Source organism: Athalia rosae, chromosome 2 (genome assembly GCF_917208135.1).
Source record: "Athalia rosae chromosome 2, iyAthRosa1.1, whole genome shotgun sequence".
NCBI classification, from domain to species: domain Eukaryota; kingdom Metazoa; phylum Arthropoda; class Insecta; order Hymenoptera; family Athaliidae; genus Athalia; species Athalia rosae.
Genome location: NC_064027.1, coordinates 19,363,180 through 19,381,409, shown reverse-complemented (window position 1 = coordinate 19,381,409; position 18,230 = coordinate 19,363,180). Strand labels below are relative to the sequence as shown.

At 46.7% G+C, this 18,230-nt stretch overlaps 1 protein-coding gene across 3 annotated transcripts in view; it reads left to right on the top strand.

The window, feature by feature from the left end:
- Window positions 1–18,230, top strand: part of LOC105683019 — a 141,399-nt gene that overhangs the window by 104,703 nt on the left and 18,466 nt on the right. For 2 of the 3 annotated variants that reach the window (XM_048651069.1, XM_025746497.2), the window contains exon 5: window positions 13,851–13,909. In XM_048651069.1, coding sequence (XP_048507026.1) covers window positions 13,851–13,909 — 59 coding nt within the window. Of the gene's footprint in view, window positions 1–13,850; window positions 17,465–18,230 lie in introns of those variants that run through there. The other variant, XM_012395301.3, reaches the window with a different exon arrangement.

The window sequence follows — 18,230 nt, the reverse complement described above, 5'->3', positions numbered from 1 at the left end:
GCGAAGGAGCGCGAAGGTAGCCGGCAAAGAGTTTTTCCTCTAACCCGCCAACAGACGGACCCACCTGCTGCCACCTGACTACCTGCAGGCAGTTTGTTCGGGACTTTCAATTGGATTTAACTCTAGCCTTTGTTTTTAAATTGTTTTTCCAGCGAAACAGTTGCGGAATTCGGAACGTGCATTTCACGAATTATTCAAATTTGACACCCCCGTAGACGCTGTACGAATATGAAGTTGCAGCGACAGGCCGCCGACTCTCTTGTTTTACCGCGAGCGCCGTCTCGAGGCCTGTTGCTGCTACCCTTTAAAGCCGAGCCGAAGAATCGTCGAACCGAGATCCCCCGCCCCCCCCCCCCCCCCCCAACCGGTCTTCTCGAATAACAAAAAGTATAGCCCTTTGTAGATTTTACGAAAACTGAATCACCCCGCGCACCGTCTCGCTCCCTCCGACTTGGGAAGCCTCTTCGCAGTCCACTCTCGTCTTCGGCTCCGCGAGATCCATCATCCCCTCTTTCGGGGCGCGCGCCTATCGCCGCGACAGATTTTGGGGGCTGATATAATTCCGTCGATTCGCGGCGTGCCTCGCAAGTAAAAATTGGCTAATCAGAAAAGTTTACGCACAAATATTCCAGTAGCTATTCGCCGCCGCGCGGGGCGCTTACGGGTGTAGCGCGTGATTAGCTCCGCCGATTCTCCTAGGAGCGATACACGTCCGCCGTTCTGTACGCCGATCCGGGAAGGCTCGGCCAATCACGGCGGAAAACCCGGAGCCAGAGCTACCTTGGAGAACCTCAACCGGCCTTGATTTATGCTCAGGGGAGGCTCCTGGCTGTCGTGCCGCTAACTGATCGCCCACGATTGCTACCGCCGCGCTGCTCCGACCACCACCCGGCTGGCTATCCTACCTTACGCAGATGCTTCCCACCTCCCCGAGTCGTGGCTCCGAACGCGAGGATTTCCAGGTGCCTCCGTTTCTTCGCCGTCGGCTAATCATTATCTACTTTGCACCCCGTACACGCCCCGTATCAGCTGCCGCGGAATATTCCTCTCGGAGGACCCGTACGGAGTCGAGTGAAACCGCGCGGGCTCGCCCCCTCCTACCCCGACCGACCGTTTGAAACGTACAATTACGTACAACGTGAGCGTGGCGTTCATAAACAATGAACGCGTACACGTACGATATCGCTCCGAGGAAAGATTCTCCGGTTTGGAAACCGCGGACGAACCCGCTCCGTTCGTATCGGTATCCGGTTCCATTGAAATATTTAGCGGGATCCGCGTGCGGAGGGTCGTCGCGGCTCAGTCAGCAACAAATTAAGCTCGAGCAGCGGTCCTCTCCGATTCCCAAATGACGAGGATTCGTTACACAAATTTAGCGGTGTGGCACCGCGAGCCCGACGAGCCCGACGAGCCCGTTGCCTCCGACGAATCGGGGGATGAAAATAAAAGTTCCCAGGGGACAAACATCGCGCGTTAGGACTGACAAGGGGTGACCGGTCTGGTCGCACCGTCCGACCAGGCAATCGTGACCGATGACGAGGGTTTATTGGCTTTATCGGGAAATCGGGTCACGCGAAAAAGGCTACGGCACTTTTGCACGGCGTTCGCTTTAGCGAGTAGGTACACCGACCATTTTTCGGCTGAGAACTTGGTCAGAGGTTCGATACCGACTCCCGGGTGGTAATTAAAACGCGAGAAATACCCAAAAGTGCGGGACGGGCGTCGAGGGGTGGATCCCCGGATTTCCACTTTTTTTTTGCCGTTACAGTCGCGAAAAAAAGTCGAACAGCGCGAGCAGGTTGGCGGGTGTGGGTATGTCCGTGAAAATTTCATATACAGGAAGTTGGTAGAGGTTTCTTTTTCATATTCATTTATTGCCATCATAATTGTACAAAAAAAAAAAAAAAGAAAGAAAACGAAGGAATTCCAATTCCTGAATACGTAAGAAGCTCGTTCAAGTGCCTATTGTTGCGATATGGCTCCAGAGTATGCTTAAATGCAAACTTTTTCAACCCTCCTCACCCCAAGAACCGTAAATCCTACCCCTTAACGTAGGAAACCCCATCCGCGAGTCATTTGTTTACGTCAGCCACCCTTGACTTGTTGACTTTGTGCTCCCAACTGTTATTCGACAAAATTGCTCGTCAAAATACGCCCGCCGCACGACGAACGTCCGAGTAATGTACGGGTCAATTTGCACCGACACTTTGCGAAATGCCGAAATCTCTGGTGTGAGTATCCCTTTTTCCTACTTTATCGCCGGTGCTGTCCAAGAATGTAGGTCGCGCGTTGTTGAGTGACTGACAACTGCGATTTGCATCGTCGGATCTGAACGGGATTTTCGTTAAGGCGTATTCGATGGATCCCGAATCCCCGCGCAAAAAGCTTCTCGGATCGGTTTTCACTCAAAAGTACCCCGAAGGTTGGAAAACGGTTACTCGAACCCACTTCCTAATTTTGACCCAGCCCTATACGTATACCGTTCAACTCGCGGAATCGCACACGTTATAAACATGAATGAAAATCAATTTGGATACTCGGTAAAAAAAAGTTCTACCGAACTCGACGCGACATCCTGTTTTAAATGGTGGATTGACAATCGAAACTCGAAACGTGAGATGAAAACTCGAAATCCGAGATGGGCGTCGTGTTTCTAAATTTGCGCAGCGAAATAAGCGTGTAACGATTGGTGCCGTTGGATTTTGCCAATTTACGGTGTTTCGATAAAATAGAAAATTGCCAAGTCAAAAAAACGTCAAGCTTATAGCCTTAGATTTTTCTTAAAATTGGGACCAAATTCGACCTTTTTTTTTTTTGAACAAAATTTTCTATGGTACTTCCAGCTCGAGAATCCGAATTCACAATCGAAATTGATCATTTTTCTAAAAATTGATCGAGTCATCGCCAATTTATTGATCCAAAAAGTAAAAAATTAAGGACATCTCGATGGGATTCATTGCCAACTTGACTCGATTGACGCCCATCTCACGCTTCAGTGATTCTTGACCTATTTTCAAATTCACAGGTGTTAAAGTAGACGAAATGAACTAGATTTCAAAAATTGAAAAAAAGTTTTAGACAAAGAGAGTTTTGAGAAAAGTGGCATTACAATTTTTAAGACGTGTTTACGTGGTCATGTATTTTGGTTCCAACAAAATGGATAATTGCACGTGAACGTACGAAAAGTAATTTTTTTTTTTTGCTCCCACCGGGGAAGAAATGTCAAAAATAGCGGAAACGTCGAAAATCGTAAGTTTTACCACAAATCGTAGCTTTTGGTGTTAAGAAATGGTTTGAGCATAGTCTCCGAGATCCCTCAAGACGTCGAAAAAGTTTGGACAAGTTCGAAAAATATTTTTGGAAAAAGTGGCCCGTTTGACGTGCAGGAATGCCCCATTTAATTGAAAAAATTACGGGATAAAAATTCCAACAACAAATGAAACCGAACGCCTCGCGCGCGTCCGATGCAGGTCTACTCAAAATTTTCGTTTTTTTTACCCTCAACTACATGGCTTGTCGGCAAAGTTTTAGGTGAAGTTAATTTTGACGGGCACGTTACAAAAAAAGTACTACAGAATTCATTCTCAAGATATAAAATTTTCAACAACGATTTTTTTGGAGGGTAGACGGAAAAATTTTCTGCCTATTTTTTTTTGCTCCAATTATCACCAGAAGTTTCTGGGAAATCTTCGACCGTAATTCCCCGCTGGACCGTACATATTCAAATAGACACAAATGCTCGCGGTATTCACCGTATGCATATATGTATATGTATCGATGTATACGTGCAAGTAGACACCGGGCGAAGAGATTCGGAGAATCAATCCGCAATCAATTGACGAACGTTACGCTCTAATCATCGGGTAGGTCGGTTAGAAGCTCGTACAACTATATCTGAAAAGGTAATACCCGGTATACACGAATTTCAACCGCCAACAATCGAGCGAACCCTCCGCGAGTTCGGTGGAAATGGAAATACGTGTACGAGGAAATACATTCCACCTTGAACGACGACGAGTCCTCCACACCTATAACGGGAGGGACGCTCTATCCTAGAGCGATTCTATTCGTCGCAACAGCCCGCAAGGTCGGGGCAGATAATAACGCCGAAAGCCCCGATGCTGCAGGTACATCGATCGCGACCGTTACCCACGAACAGATCGATTTACGCAAGAAACGGCGTTCAGACCCCCCCCCCCCCCCCCCCGTCCTCCCCCACCCTTTGAACCCGCGATCCAATAAGCCGTTCACGAACAGCAATGAACCAATAGATGCATGTATGCACCGATTCTGCGGAGTCTCGTTCCTCTTTCTACCGCTCGTCTCTACCCGCTATCCGATAAGGCTGCCGGATAAATCGTGGAAATAGCGTTGCGCACGCCTACCACCCCCGACGGGGTGGCGGTTCGTTTGTACCGCGCGCGTATAGCGGCGTAGTTTCACGTTGTATCTGGTAATAGTTCAGACTCGAATTGTTGCGTCGCGCTGCAAATGTCTCCGCTTCTTCAAATTGTCATCGTAAAGTATTGCGCTATCCTTACCCGAGACGTTTCGTTATTTACGAGCTCCGTGTTGCCCGCAGAATTAAAGCGCTATTTATGCAAATATAGCAAAAAACATTCTCCGTCTCGCTTTCGGAGTAAATTATCCTCGCTACCCGCCAGACGGTCGCGTGCGATGATGGAATCGAATCGTCGCATAGATACTCCCGGCTACCCGCCGCCTCTCCGCGGTCACGTCGCGATATTTCAGCGATCGCGAAATACTCGGAGGAAATCGAGGCCCGAAAGAAAAGCGTCGTTAATTTGCACCGGCGTATAATTAATCTCCGCAGCTAGTCCCGCGCGGCGCTCGCCAGTTGCAACTCCCCATGTTAAGCTGCGTCGTTAAGCCCGCCCTTCTGTCCCTCGGAAACATACTCCGTATCACGGAGGAAGCGCTGCTCCGCTGCGATAATGATTTATTTAGCTGGGAAATTGATATAAGCTGGCGCGGAGGGAAAAGGAAGGAGGAAGGAGGAGAGACGGGGGACAGCGTGAGTGGCACATCAGTTTCTTTGCCTTTGGCATTTCGCCCTCGCCGCTGTCGCGTCCGTGGGATACTTGTTCGGGGTCAGGAATGTTTTTTCCTACCCTTCTCTGCGGTTCTTTTCTTTTCCTCCGTTTTTTTTTTTTTTTTTTTTTTTTTTTTTCTCTGCTCCCCGGCTGCTATTTTTTTCATGCGGCACGGAGTGTTGGGCGGCGAATACAAAATCATACGTAATTCATGACGTTCGGAAACCGCACCACCCGCAGCAGACCGCGTATACGGTGTGGGTGTAAACGGGCGATAACAACAATAGCTATCGCTAGATGGGGCGATAAACGATAAATTGATGGAGAATCAGTCGATAATTTAAAAAAAACAAAAAAAACAAAAAAGAAACTACGAGCGGGGTGTAATGTATGGACCGTGGCCGTATACGTCAGTTTCGATTCACCCTGGCGAATCATGTTCTTCGATACGCGCTTTTGTTTGACGGGTCCCAATTCACGCCGTGCGATTTCGTCGAATATTCGGCAAACTGCGTATCGAGACGAACGGAGAGAAATTCGAGTGGCATCTTTATGGCGCTGGAACGATGATCGGCGATGTCGACGGAGCAGCGATCGTACTCGTTCGTCGGGGTAATTCGTCGCGTTGCGTAATATTGAAAACAATATCGTGACCGGTACAATCGAGACTTTTGCATAGATTTAAATTTACGGATTAATTTACGATCCGAAATGATTACCGAGACGCGTGTTTCACGAAACGTTGAATATTCTATTCATAGAAGATTTTATACCGGTCGCCGTACGGCGGACCGTGTGGCTATCGCGTATCCGTCGTTTCCGCGTGACGATTGACCTCGACCGGAAACGGGCGGATTGATTGCGATTCCGGACATCTGGAACGTCGCGCGGTAGTTTGGCGTTTGTCGAGTTCGCCCTTTATTACGGCATCCCCCGACTCGTAAGAGGTGTGGAGGTTACCCGCCTGTTTCGTAGAAGTTGTTCCTCACCTACGCGACACGGTCACCTAAAAGAAGGTTCCGAAATATACGCGCTTCGCTTGGGGATAAAAATATAATCGAATTTCGTATAAATAGGCCAACCGACCGACCGACCGACCGACCGACCGTCGAAATATTCAACCGCGCAAAATATGTTAATAAATATTCCTCGCACCACGACGGTGGGCCGTGAGCGAATAAATGGTTGTATAGAATTAAATCCGTCGGTGTATTAAAATTTTATCGGCAGCATTTATCTCGACGGCTAATCATTTACTATACGGTTATTCACCATCGCGGAAGAAAAATATTTACATCCCCATGAAACGCGAGAGAGAAATGATTCGAAATTGAATGGAATATACGGTGAAATTATTCGCACTCGTCGCTGCCGCTCCGTGAAAAATATCCCTAAAAAGCAAAGAAAAAAAAAAAAAAAGAAACAAAGAACCGCCGAGATTTTCCCGCACAAATAGAGAGACGACGCGTGCACCGCACGTATACGGTCATATATGGGCGAGCTGGAGAATGAGCGCGAGCGGCACTCTCGACAAGTGAAGATAAAAGACTGCATCGCTCGACGGATTCCCGTGGATTCGAAGGCGTCTCCCGCGCCGTCACGCACCGGGTAGACACTACGGTACCTCGATAGCTAGCCAAAACATTTGCGGGGATTTGAACGCGAGCCAAAAACTGCGTCGGAAAAGATACACCTGGCCGATGCAGACGCGAGCTCGCGGTTATAGGATCGAAAATAAAGAAATTTATTCGTCTAAAAATTGGCCACAGGCAGCTCCGGGTATAAAGTACGAGTCAGAGCGGGGGGACTCGCGAATCTCGGTGTCCCCCCCAGTGATGAAGAACCGAGGGATTCCGGGGCGACGAAACGGATGCGACGGTTACGAACAGCCACCGCGGCTGCCGAACCTCACCGATCATCGTACCACCGACGCGACGGTATTATGGCCGCCGCTGACGGATTTACCGAGAATTTTTTTCAACCAATGCGCCTCCTACTCCCCCGCCTCCCGTCGCTCATGCCGATTATCCGCCGAATTACGCGATTCCTCGTTACGTAATCCTCTTCGGTATCGGGTCATATCGATAATTTGCATGCCGTGTCTGGTTCGCGGGGAGACAAGAGTGGAAGAAACTAAGCGGAGAATCTGCACGATTGCGAGCGGAAAATGAAAAACGCGTTGAAAAAGAACCTCGAGTTTTATGCCGCGGATTCGTCGAACGGCACGGCCGGCACGCGCCGTTTCTCCCGAGTCCTGGGAGTTTTCTGTGTTTTTTTTTTTTTTTTTTTCTTTTTTTGATAATTTTTTTTTTTTTTTTTTTTATCAAACAGTTTTGCCGAGCCGAGCCCATAATCCAAGTATCGAGCTTCGGGATACACCGGCAAAGAAAAACATTGACCAGTATATCGTGCAAACAGTTTGTTTAGGTGGAAAAAAGAAAAGTACCGCTCTGAAAAAATAATTTTTTTCATTTACCGCTTGTTCGCTGGTTTTGAGAATACGAATATGATGAGGTTCGTTCGCGATGGTCTTCCATTTTTCATTCGCCCATCGGATTGGCTTTGATGCGGATTCGGTTATTTTCGAACGGCTACTCCATTATGAGGCTCAAGAAAGTCCGACCTCAAGGATTTTAATTAAAACGACGGAGAAATTAATCAAATGAAACCATTGTCCCCGCCGTCTCTCGGTTCCCCGATTCTACTGCCAATGACAGGCCACAAAAATTTCGATATCAATTCTTTCGTTAATTAATCGATTCGAGTTTATAATTTCTATCGATCACCAAAAAACTTTTCCCGATAACGATGTCACTCAATCCAGCATACTCTGGAAGTATATCAAGAATAAGGGCCAGAGTTGAACGGGGCTCGTATTTCGCCCTTGCGGCTCGTCTCGATGTCGGAGCTTACATTCGTTTAAACCGCGAGGCTAGCGGGAAGCCGCCGTCCGCGTTCCCGTGACGCGAGTTTTATCTTTAGCCCCAAAGTGTCGCGAGCGTTGGAGTAATGGCACTTTGAAAGTGACGTCTGCACTGTATCAGCCCACGAGATTCGAAGTCGCGGGTCAAGCTCGAACTCTCTAAGGAGAATTTAGAATTCGCATACCTTGAAACTACGCTGGGTAATAGAGATACGTGGAAAAATTTTTATTCAAGTTTTTTTGCATCGCGACCCTATACCGGAAGCGACAGGGTCTTCACGACGCACGTAGCATTTCGGCTGTAGGACTTTTCTATTTTAACAAAATGTGAAAATCTCCACACTCATTAGCGAGCCCACGATTAGGGTGCCCTTCGTTTTTTTCTCCCCGAAGACTCGTTACCCCCGAGATCAGCCGCCAGACACCGTCGTCCCTTTCGTGGGGAGTTCCATCTCCGTCGTGAGCGGGGAATGTTCTCATTTGAAATTTTCTAGAGAGAATGCGAAAATTCAGCTTGATAATGCAACCGAGATTCGACGGAGTGGGTGACTCAACGATCCAAGGTGAGCCTGCGGCGGAACCGGCGGGCACATTTTCGTCGACATAAATCAGTCTCGAAGACGCGATCATCCGAGATAATCCCTATAGATTAACCGTTCAGCCAGGCGTTCCGCCACCGTACACCACCGCCCGTATTCCATCGGCAAATCTGTCGACGAAATCTGTGAAACCGCTTTTTCTATTTCGACCGGATTACGGCGCGTGCGACGAACTCGCGGGCGTCGCATAATCGAGCTTTCACGCCTCAACGTTGATTTCGTTATTTCGATTTTTCAATTTTTTTTAAAAAAACCAACAGCCCTTCGCTTAATACCCCGAGCGTTAATGCTCCCTCGCGTTCTCGACGTACAATGCAGTTCGCGAGTATTCTTCGACCTGCTATACCGATGTTCTACGCGCTCATAGTTTACTTTGTCATTTTACCCGTACATATTATGTATAGAAGCACGTTCGTTCTCTCGGTGGAGGAGGAGGAGGAGGAGGAGACTTTTCAAAGTAAAATCTTATTTCCCGATAATGGCGTCCTTGCGTAATCCTAATCCAACTACCAGCTTCTTTTTTTCTCATATTCGCACTACCCGCTGCTGGTTGGAAAAAAATGAAATCGCCAAGGCTGATCGAGCAATCGGATTTCCTCGTTGTTACCCTACAGCCGTCATTCGGAACTTTGTAAAATACATTAGGATCTCAAAGTTCGTCGATGACGATCCGCGCCGCGTTCGCTAATACAGAGGTATACGGTGTAAATCCACTTCCGTCTTCATCTCGTCCTTTTCACGTGTTTATCTTTCTCAGAGCCGAAAAGACCCCGGGACGCTACGCGACGCACGCGGACAGAAATAATTCATTCTCGAACAACAAGCTATTACCAAACCCATCCACGTGGACCCGGCGCCATATGGAACCCACTGACACCGAAAGATCTTCAACGGCCGACCCTCTAACCACTTCCGGCGCCGAGCTATTTCCGTATGTCGCGCTACAAAAAATGCCGATTACCGCGACTGCCCCTTTGTTTTCCCCTTCGCTCCGAGTACTCGAACATATATTCATTTATTTATTTGGACTCTCGTGTTTATCACCCACTTGAAGTTCACTCCGCCAGGATAAACTATTCGGCACTCTATTCGCGCCGTGTCTTCGTATTGTTTGCCGTTCGACGTAGCGGCGCGTTATTTATCATCTCGGTTCGGAAAACGGAAAACACGTTACGGACGTACCCAACGATTCGAGAGTCGCGACCCGTTGCGGTCGGCGTAACGCCGCGCTTCACTCGCGAATTTCAGAAAACATCTCATCGCGAGCGGTGCGGCCCGTATACATTTTTCACCGAACTAACGCCCTCCATTTCCGGTCGAGGTAAACTCTTACATTCGACTGTGCGGTTTCGACGGACGTTTTAGCGTCCACTTCGGGAGTTGATTGAAATTCTTGTACGGTTAACGCGGTGTTGACGACGAGTGGCGACATTCGCAACTCCGCATAGTTCTATCGTGTTCTACCTACTGGCTATATACACTTTCGGAGGTGGCAACGGCGAACCGCGACGGGTGTCTGCCCGAATGACTTTCGAAATCTCTACACTGCAACTCGAGATCCACACGCGGAGTGCACTACGACGTGCACGAGAATTCCGAAACTCTCATTCGCAGCGTGTACAGTTTCGGTTGCGGTTCACCGGGCGAAGTTACGTCAACTTCGAACGGTCGTTGGAGAGCGTCGCGAACGCGGCGAGTTCATTATTATAATAAATTTATTTGCCTTTATCACGGTGTCTCGTTATCGGAATTCGATTGGAAAGGGCTAGGGCGGATCGAAAAAACTAAAAATTGTTGGCGACACCCGAAAATCGAAGATGTCGCTGGTAGAAAGTTCTCCGTGCAAGGATTCGATTTTTTTAATTTTTCTGGGGGGCGCACGGGGAACGCTCAAAATCGCCATTTTTAGAATAAAATTCACTGTGGCGCTCATAGACGGAAGCAGATGATTCCAAGAATTCTACATTTTTTATATGTGAGGTGCCCAGATGTGAACTCTTTCTAACCCACATTCACTTAATATTAACAAATAGTTCGTAACTTTGAAAAAAATCTCGGAAAATCAAGATTTTCGTTAATTTTCAATGAATACGCATTAATGTTGGTGTTTTTTAATCTAAAACATTTTTGTATGTCTTCCATGTTTTTTTTTTGATACCGACCGATGCCGAGTTTCAGCAGAAAAACCAGATGGAAGACATACAAAAATGTTTGTGACTAAAAAGCACCAATATCAATGCTCATTAATTGAAAAATCATGAAAATATTGATTTTCGGAGATTTTTTTCGAAGATATGAACCACTTGTTAATATTGAGTTCGAAAAAGTACACATCTGGATACCTCAGATTTTTTGGAACCATCTGCTTTCGTTTATGATCGCCACAGTAAATTTTATTCTAAAAATGGCGATTTTGAGCGTCCCGCGCGCCTCCTAGAAAAATTCAAAAAATCGAAGCCTTGCACAGAGAACTTTCTATCAGCGACATCGTCGATTTTTGGGGGGTCGCCAACAATTTTCAGTTTTTTCGATCCGCCCTAACGTACTCGTATCCACTCGAGTATCCACTTTTATTCGCGCGTACCTAGGGATTCCGGGTGAAATGTCGACGGTTAGGTTTTTGACGTACGAATTAACCGCCGTAAAGCTACTCGCACCGACGGCGTATTTTCGCAGCTGAGCCATCGACATCGGCGAAGACGAACGACTTTAAAATGGGGCACTTTGAAAAAGGGTGGGCGAGAATCGAGGAGGGATCGAAGGAATAGAATTAAACTCCGGAGGTTTCGGCGGGGTTATATCCGCGACGTACGCCTCCGATGATAGCAGCTGGGCCAACACCGCGGCGGTGAAGTTCCACGGCAATGACGAACCCCCTCAGTTCCCCCCCCACGCCATCCCCAATCGAATCGGAGTGCTTTTCGTCGTAGCTTCTAATCAACGCCCATTTTACTACTTAAAAGCTCGTGAAATCCAACGAGCCAAAACATTTAACATAATTAATCGTCCCTAAAAAGCGGGCGAAATATATTCTTTGCCGCAATCCACGATCTTGTCGAACTCCCGCAACGAGGTATACTCGCGAGTATAGATATTCAGCAGGAGGATTATATTTCGACCCCGCCGATTGATTTCCACCAATCGATGATTCGCTAATTCAATTTCACCCGGAAAGGTCGGAATATTTATTAGCTGCGCTGAAATTTTTTCGCGACCGTGTAAAAAGGCATCGGGAGTCTCGCGTAGGTATGTGGGAAATGCGGTATGTGGGGAAAAACGCAACAGCGGTCGGTCAACACACGCGTACGCGTACGCGGCGGGATGAAAAATGGACAGAATCGATGTTCGGCGAATCACGCGTTAAGCCAGCCCCAAACCACCGTGAAATATTTCAGGCTGTCACCGATCGCGCGTAACGTGTGGCTGTCATATTTCATGAAATAACCCGTACGCGTGGCGTGGCTTTGATAGATTTCCACAACGGATCAAAGAAAGTGAAAAATAAAAAAAAAATTACCCGCAAACGCCTGTGTAGGAACACGTAACGCGCACCTACCTACCTCTTCCCTGTCACAGTTGTTCGCACTCGCGGAGGTTCCGCGGAATGGACTTTTTCTAGATTCTAGCCTCGGGACGTTTCCGGTTCACAACTACATCGACGTAATAGAGGCGACGTTCCAATTTTCCAGACAAGTGACTGTCACCCCGAACGGTGGTGCTATTCGATGTACATATCTCGCATTCGCCGCCACCCCCTGCACCCCCAAAAAAGATCGAAGATAAATCCAGAAAAGAAGCGAGTCTCCTCCCGAATTCGAACTCGAATTTCCCGGCGGTCGGGGGCGGAGGGCGGAGGGGGGAGGAGATACGAAAGAAACGAAGGCGTCGTGCAGGCGTGTAGCGGTCGATCGCACGCTATACGAGAGTCGATTTTTTTGTCGTGACCCCCGGCGTCGCGGCTCCACTTTCACACTTCCGTCCCAAACACTCTACGGTGCAGTTTGTATCAATTAACGGACAATTCAGCGTGACGGGGGCGGGCGATAGCTCGCGAGCTAGCGGGGTGCCGCCGCACGTAAGCGGTGCAGTCGACAAAGTAACGTCGTGACACCGGGAATTATAATAATAATTCAGGAACGAAATTGCTCTTGTTTTCCTAAGTAATATCTCACGCTGTATCGCGGTCTCCATATTTATCCGGCTCCCTGGTAATTTCACTCACCACCCCCTCGAGCACTTGCAACGGTTTTCCCCGTCCCCCGTTCCCCGTTCCCCGTTCTCCGTTTCTACCCCCTCCTCCGTTCGTTGAAATTCCATCCTAAGCACCCTTTGATGAAAAATTTCATCCGGCTCGTATCTCCTGCCTTGTGTCTTATGAGATTTGAAAATTTTCTTTCAACCTCGAAGAGTCGCGGAGTTTCCCTGAAAAGAGTTTTCAAATAAATGTATTTCCGCAAAAATCCCACACGCGCATCGCAATTTCATTTTGCCTCGACAAATAATCTCGATAAATTTTTCTCTTGTTTTTTTCCGTTCTTCGTTTTCTCCGGGAATCCACGTCGATGAAATCGTAACGCGAGTCTCTTCGAATTCTTCACCGCGAGCGGGTGCTCGCAAATTTCGATGGAAATTAGGCGGCAAATCATTGCGCCGTGCACTGTGTACACATACATTAATTCCGAGTGTTCTCCGAAGGTCAGAGAGGTCCTAAATTGCCGCGAGGTCCCGGCAGGGGGTCACGGGTTCGACTACTTTTCCCGATCGATCTTCTCATCCAAACTCTTTCGCCCCGATGTATAACTTCTAGACTTCATTGTTTTGCGGTTCGCGTCGTTTTCGTCAAGTTTCTTGCCCGTCTGGCATCAATTCGATTTGGACGGAAGAGAAGCTGCCGGCCGAAAACGTTTACGTGTAATATACAAAGTTGAGGTAACCCTGTTATTACGGCCAACTTATTTTTATCGCCTCACGCTAGTTTGGTTTCCGCGCTAATCACCCGTCTCTCTGATCTAATCCGTCCAGCGTCCGTCCAACGCCCACCCGCCGTTGCCGAGGGGGTTTATTTCATTACGCACGTATAGAAATAACAGTCCCACGAAATTCACTCGCACGATTCTCGTTCCGCTTTCCGCATCTGCGAAGGAGGGCAGGGAAAAAAACCAAATACAAGCGAAATTGTGCCTCGATGCAAAAGATGGGGCAAAACAACGTACGAAGAAAATATGCGCGGTACAAGGTTCACCGGATTCAGGCAATTTTCTCTTTCTGTTTCAGATGCGCAGAGGGTTTCACGGGTCTACGTTGCGAGAACAAGGACGTGATGAGCACCGGAAGTGCGTACAGCCGCCATAGGGCGCCATTTTCCTGCAAGCTCGGGCTCTCCACCTCGTACTACTGCTAGCGATAAAGTCTCGGGGCCCGATAAACGAACGATCGGAGCCCCTCCCCCTCCCTCCCTCCGAATCAAATTAGGACCGAAACGCGACGACGATACGATAGCCCCCATATATGATCGGGCCTTATATCGGACAATTATCTCGAACGACTTTGATCGCAGGCGCAGAGGGAACACTTGTAATGAAATAATTTTGCGATACGCCGACTGCAAAAGCGAACGTGAGAACAGATCTCGTACGATAATTGACGGGGCGGATCTCGTGAACTGGAAGAAAGTAGTCCGAAATCGAAACCAAAACTATTAAGACGATAGACTAGAAGAATTTTTAATCTACTCCCGACGATGCGGGCCCAAATTAATCGAACAATCGAATTCACGACTAATTGGACGGCCGAAAGAATTGCCGGTAGAAGGCGATAACGACGGCCCATTCGAAAATGGTCCTTATTTTTATTATTTCTACAGAGAACATACCAAAGAACATGCCCGTCCGAGCAAGACACGCGATTCAACTTCATAGCATTTCGATTTGAAAAATAAAGAAATAATAACCGTTAATAAAAAAACAGAATGAAAACAATCCACATTCTATGTTTCATTCGTAGGTAATTCGCATACGAATCCCATGCACAAAAATCATATTTCCAAGGGAACTATGTTATACATATTGTGCCCCGCCGTTTTTTGTATCGACGATATATAAGTGCGACGTAAGTGTGGGCGCCGGGCATACATCGTCGATAGGGGAATCGAAACTTTACCAATAATATGCTTAAAACGTTTCGTGGTTGCTGCAGCTTGTCTTTTTTTTTCTATCAAATTTTGACTTCTCGGCTTCGAGAAATGAACTTCGTTAGACCGTATCGCACTGTGAATTTTTACGCACGATGCGGCCGGAAAGATGAACAGAAAAAGTTGAAGATCGGGTGCATCGGTGCGCATAAGTTTACGGTAGATATAAGTACGCTGTGACATATACCAAATAATTAAAATCGGGGCATTCTACAAGCTAGCTAATTCTTTTTTCGGCATTCACCACGATTCAAAACTCCCCGGCATCGGATTATTATTATATCAGCGGCGCGATATTCTTACTTTATTTTATTTTTCAATTCACCGCGAATTCACGATGCAAATGCTATACACGAAGCGACCGGGCGAAAATAATAACGATATAATTATAATAATTATATTCTAATAAGATTGATAATAATCAAAATCGTAATAATAATAATAATGATGATAATAATCACTATAATAATAAATAATTATCACTATAATAATAAATAAGAAATTTAATAACAATCGTGAGAGTAACGATAGTCACGACAACGATAACAACTGCGACCATAATTTTTTTTTTTTTTTTTTTTTTTAATAGGAGGGAGGAGCAAATGCATTCATATACGCACGGGGTGCAGTCGGACTCGCAGGTTTGTACCGACGACCAAAACTCCTCCCTCTGTCACCCGGACACTACCTCGAAACCGTTTTACCACATCATACTTCGAGATAGGTCTTTTTCTCATCGCCCCACACCGTCTTGACACCGTCAGATGTGGACTCGGTCCGGGTCACCTTTTTCGGCGCGAAGGATGTCCCGCTGTCCCGCACCCAATGTGATATCGAGTTTCAATGGTTCTTCTCCGTCGGCATGGTCTCCACCGTTAATAAGGCGTCGGGGGTCGCTCGGCCGATCTCTGACTTTACTTTTTCCGAGCGTTCGGGCCCTACCAGTAGATCGCACGCGAATGAGGTGTGCTGGACTTCGTCGAGTCAACACATCAAGTCGGGTCCACCGATGAAATGAGTCAGGTACCCGAACGTCGATCCCTCGCCGCAGCACTTTTCGATTCAACGCTTCCAATTCCCGCACGAGGCGTCCTACCCCAGGACGCCTCGCTCGCCTTCGTCCTTCCGACCTTCGCTCTTTCTCGTACAACGCTGCCAAAGTTCTTTGGCGACCTGTTCCCGGAAGTTCGCAACCGTGGCAAGGGCAGCTCACGGTGAGGACGACGGTTTCTCGTCATCCGTCCGTCTCGTAAAATATAAAGCTGCGTTATCCTCGAGGTAGTCGTCCTTTCGACGCTTCATTTTCTCCGGGGCAGCCTGTGCCCCTTCCGTACTTCTCGTCCCCGTCTCGCGTCTTTCTTGCGCAAATTTCTCCTTCTACGGATAAACTCGGGTTAGATTTCGCCGACTACCGCGATGACTTCCATTCGGAACGTGGACCCGACATGCAACGCCGCACTCTTGTCGAAGGATCTCGTCCTTTTTTCTCACCTGTGCCGACGCGCGACGTTACGGTTGTTAACGGATGACGACGTTTCGTGGCCCGCTCGCTCGCTCCTGTTCATTCTTCTATTTTTTTCTCTCTTCCGGGTGCTCTTCCATCGACTCCTTCTCCCTCGTTGAGGAGCCGGCCTCGCGACGACGCATCGGAATTAAAATCACGACGATCCGAACGATGATGATAATAATACTAGTGGTAACAATAAAAAATAATAGCAACATAATAATAATAATAATGTTAATAATTATATTAATACCAACAATAATAATTACGATAATGATAATCAGACGAAACGAAATAGTAATGATTACGTTACGATAATGAGAATATAAGAATACGAGTACGACTATAAGGATGATAATGATAATTATACAACTACTATATAATAACGATAACAAGAGAAATAACCATCGTAATAACAATAATGATAATAATGATGACGATAATGACGATGATGATGATAATGTAATATAAAGTAAAATATTGTTAGGTTAGCTAAAGCAGAAGTTAAGATATCGCTTGTCTAAGGGGGCAACAAGAGACGTATTATATGTGCGTCGTGAATGAGAGTGGGAATGACGCCTTCTTACTTTTAGACACGTGATATAGTTAAACTGAATGAATATATGAATAGCAAATACAAGGAAACGGATGGACGGTTAAGGGGTTTCTGAACAACCTGTTTGTTACGGATATATATCGTGCAATAAACCGGAGGCTTATATATTCGGACGTTGTGAATTCGACGCGATACGATGCTCCCGCACCTGTAGAATTTTTCGCAATTTCCAACGGCCGACTGCCGACGCAAATCAAAACATAGAATTAGTCTTCGTCCCAAAGTCGAATCCCTCGCTGCAAAGATCAAAAACTTACCACGTAGATGAAAGAGACAGGCATTCTGTTTGGAGACCCCTCAACGGATATCTAATATCAAGGGATACGCGCTGTGCTCCGACAGTCTTTGGACCCCCTCCTACCTTTTATATTATGACATATATATTTATATATATACACACATATATATATATATACATATACGTCTTTACACATATCTATACATACGTGGTTATGTATGAACATGTGCAAAGAGGAAGAAGAAGAAAGAGAAAGAAAAAAAAAAAAAAAAATTTAATTTATTTATTTAATTCATTATTTTATTGATTATTGATTAAACGTCATCTTCACCTCGGCAAACACTTTTGTTGTTTACCTTATATATGTTGTCCTTGTCATATTTATTATTTATTTTTCATTTATTAAAGTTTTAAATAGTTCAATCTCCCATCAGTCTCCATCATTTTATCATACATATTTACGTAGTGCTGGTCAACTTTGTCGATTTCTAACGATATTCATTGTGAACGGACACGATCACTTGTCACAACAAATGAAGGATTTCGGTGGGTAAATTCACGTACGGTTTGGTATGGCCTTGGTTTCTCGGTGTATGGATATTCCGTTCATTGTACACGTGTATATAGGTACCTATAGTTGTCCATCTCCTTAAGGTAGGTGATTTTTTTGTTGTTTTATTTATAACCTGTAATAATTACTCCTCCTCCTCCTCCTCCTCTATCGTGCGATACTAACCTAACCTCACAGCGTTCTATGTACACTAATAAAAATTAATTACCCGCGTCGATCACGTGGTGCGTATCGGGTTGGCGAAACGGGCGAAACGGGGCAAGTGCAGCGGCACCCCGGCTGAAAAAGCCTCCCGGTGTAGATGTATCGAACGCCTCGTAATGCACCGTCGATACATTTGCCGATTCGTTCGAAACGCGACGGCGTCTGCGGGAAACCATTTCTGTACGGGAATTTGTTCGTTATTTTAAAATTACTGCGCCGGCGGAACACGTATATCGCTATGAGGCGGATGATTGCGCGCGGACTTTCGGTTACGGTAACCCGTAAACATTCTCATAAAACACCGTCGTCCACCTCGTAAAAGACGTTTTTA